At 47.4% G+C, this 2980-nt stretch overlaps 1 protein-coding gene across 1 annotated transcript; it reads left to right on the top strand.

Moving 5' to 3' along the window:
* Positions 1-2137: 2137 nt before the first annotated feature.
* On the top strand, positions 2138-2789 carry CLP1 (cleavage and polyadenylation factor I subunit 1; the record flags this gene model as incomplete). The annotated part of the gene is made up of 1 exon (XM_015411461.1): positions 2138-2789. A coding segment is annotated over exon 1 (606 nt), but the record flags the coding sequence as incomplete, so codon positions are not given.
* Between the last annotated feature and the right edge of the window lie 191 nt (positions 2790-2980).

The following is a 2980-nucleotide window of genomic DNA, read 5'->3' as shown; positions in this document are numbered from 1 at the left end:
CCCCAAGCACAAGCTGACAGTCGCTTCCCTCACGGGTCCCTTGTCAGATTTTTTTTGAAAATAAGTTTTTTATTGTTTTTGTTAATAACAGTAACATTACATACATCAAATACTTTTTGATTCTAAATTAATAAGGATAATTCCATACACTCTTAACATCCATTCTCGCCATACAGCACTAGTGAGTTACCATGAGTCTGACCAGTATAGATTACCTGCTATATCCTATAAATATAACCATTTATGATAGATCTACTTAGCAGGAAGAATATCCTTCGTTGCCATGTAGTCTAACACAGGGGCCCAAGTCCTAACAAATTTGGTGTAGGTTGGCGCGTTGCTGTTATTCGCTCTCATCAGGGAGTCTGTAATTTTTGCCATTATAAACTGATCCCAAATTTTCTCTTGCCAAGTTGAAATTGTAGGGAGATAAGGAGATTTCCAAGCCGCTGCTATTAACCTGTCTGCAGCTAATAACGTTGAAATAAGTTCCTTACTGCCCCCTGTACTCCAATTTTTCCAGAGATTTAACAGCACCACTTCCGGATTGCATGGTAATGTCTGCCTGGTTATCTCATTTATCTGAGATATCACACTTCTCCAAAAGGATTGAATTCCTAGACAGCTCCACCAGCAATGATAGTATGTCCCTATCTGACCACACTGCTTCCAGCAAACATTACTCATTGATGGTTTAATTTTATGTAGCTGTTGTGGAGTAAGGTACCAACGAGAAGTCAATTTGAAGAATTGAAGACGAAGATGAATGCATGCTGTCCAGGTTCCCCCGTGCCACAGTCAGAGAGCAAAGGCAAATGAAATGTTTTTGTGGCGCTTGAACCACAAACATTAGTTTACATAAAACACTTTAGTTTAGATTAGATAAAACACTTTAGAGAGCTCAGTCCAGTAAAAATTTAAACATAAGATGGCAAACCCTTAAAGTTGCTAACCAATCTGAGGAAAATTCCCTTCCTGCCCAAATTATGGTAATTATTTAGGTCCTAAATGTGAAAGTAACATGCCTGTTTATATTTATTTATTTATTCTTTAGATTTGTATCCCCCCTCCCCGGAGGCTCAGGGCGGCTAACTAGGGCATAAAAGAACAGTATAAAAATACAATACAATATACAACATAATACAATTAATAAAATATTGGTGCTCTACTACTCACTCCAGTTCATAAGATCAAGATGGTGTTCTACAGATGTTAAAACAATACAACGACCGTATATGTCCCCACAACCCTGTCATCCGCCAGGTACGTCTCGCACCCCCGATGAAACCCGCACCAGCGGTGGTAAGGGTGCGGTGATGGAAAAAGCGTTGATGGAATAATGGTGGCGGCGGCTCCTACTCGAAAGCCTGGCAGAAGAGCTCCGTTTTACAGGCCCTGCGGAACTGCCCAAGGTCCCGCAGGGCCCGGATCTCTTCTGGGAGCTCATTCCACCAGGTAGGAGCCACCACCGAAAACGCCCTGGCCCTGGTCACAGCGAGTTTGATGTTCTTGAGGCCTGGAATATCCAGGAGATTTTGGGTGCCCGACCGTAGTGCCCTTGGGGGAATATGCGGGGAAAGGCGGTCCCTTAGGTAGGCTGGACCCTGGCCATCTAGGGCTTTAAAGGTAAGAACCAGCACTTTGAAGCGAATCTGGTACGCCACTGGCAGCCAGTGCAGCGCTTTCAGCACAGGCTGGATGTGATCCCGTCTAGGGAGACCCATCAACAGCCTGGCTGCAGCATTCTGCACTAGCTGCAGCCTCCGAATTTGCGACAAAGGCAGCCCCATGTAGAGAGTGTTACAGTAGTCTAACCTTGAGGTGACCGTCGCATGGATCACTGTGGCCAGGTCGTCACGGTCGAGGAAGGGGACCAACTGCCGTGCCAGCCGAAGATGGTAAAAGGCCGACTTGGCAGTGGCTGCTACCTGGGCCTCCATTGTTAGAGAGGAGTGCAGGAGCACACCCAAACTCCTAATCTCCGATGCCAGCACCAAAGGCGCCCCGTTGAAGGCCGGGAGAGGGAGCCCCAGCCCTGAACTGATCCGACTCAGACCTAGGATTATTTATTTTTTGTCAGATATAAATTTTATATAAATGGGATTTCAGGAGAGAGAATACTTCTGCATTCCTCTTAACAGGAGTCCACATTTTTTGCCCATAACAGTTTCAAGGAAAACAAGATGGCAGAGGAACCGGGGGATGAAAAGAAACTGGTGGCCAAGTTTGAGCTGGAGAGGGAAACAGAGCTCCGCTTCGAGGTTGAAGCCTCACAAACTGTCCAGCTGGAGCTCCTGACAGGCATGGCTGAGATCTTTGGAACTGAACTGACACGCAACAAGAAATTCACCTTTGATGCTGGTGCTAAAGTGGCTGTCTTTACCTGGCATGGCTGTTCGGTGCAGCTGACTGGCCGGACTGAAGTGGCCTATGTGTCCAAAGACACCCCCATGCTGCTGTACCTCAACACCCATACAGCCCTGGAGCAAATGCGGTGGCAAGCGGAATGTGAAGATGAACGGGGGCCTCGGGTCATGGTGGTGGGCCCCACAGATGTAGGCAAGTCAACTGTTTGCCGCCTGCTACTGAATTATGCTGTGCGCTTAGGGCGCCGACCCACATTTGTAGAGCTAGATGTAGGCCAGGGCTCAATCTCGATCCCAGGCACTATGGGGGCTCTCTACATTGAGCGTCCTGCAGATGTTGAAGAAGGCTTCTCCGTTCAGGCCCCCCTGGTGTATCACTTTGGGTCCACCACGCCTGGTACTAACATCAAGCTCTATAATAAGGTGAGTAAGAGGTTTGGAGTCATGTGTGATGTAGTGATCCTCTGCATCCATCCTGAGCCTGCTGGCATGTGAGGGGATACTCTGTCCTCCATCAGTAATAATAATAATCTATATACTAATAGCCTAGTTGTCCCCGTGAGTGCGAATCGTTAAATCCGTGCTCCGGGGGCAGTTGGGGGGGAGGGGGAGGT

This window comes from Gekko japonicus, unplaced genomic scaffold (genome assembly GCF_001447785.1).
Source record: "Gekko japonicus isolate JY-2015 unplaced genomic scaffold, Gekko_japonicus_V1.1 scaffold4084, whole genome shotgun sequence".
Lineage (NCBI taxonomy): Eukaryota > Metazoa > Chordata > Lepidosauria > Squamata > Gekkonidae > Gekko > Gekko japonicus.
The sequence above is the reverse complement of the archived record's forward strand: the minus strand, read 5'-3'. Positions and strand labels throughout refer to the sequence as shown.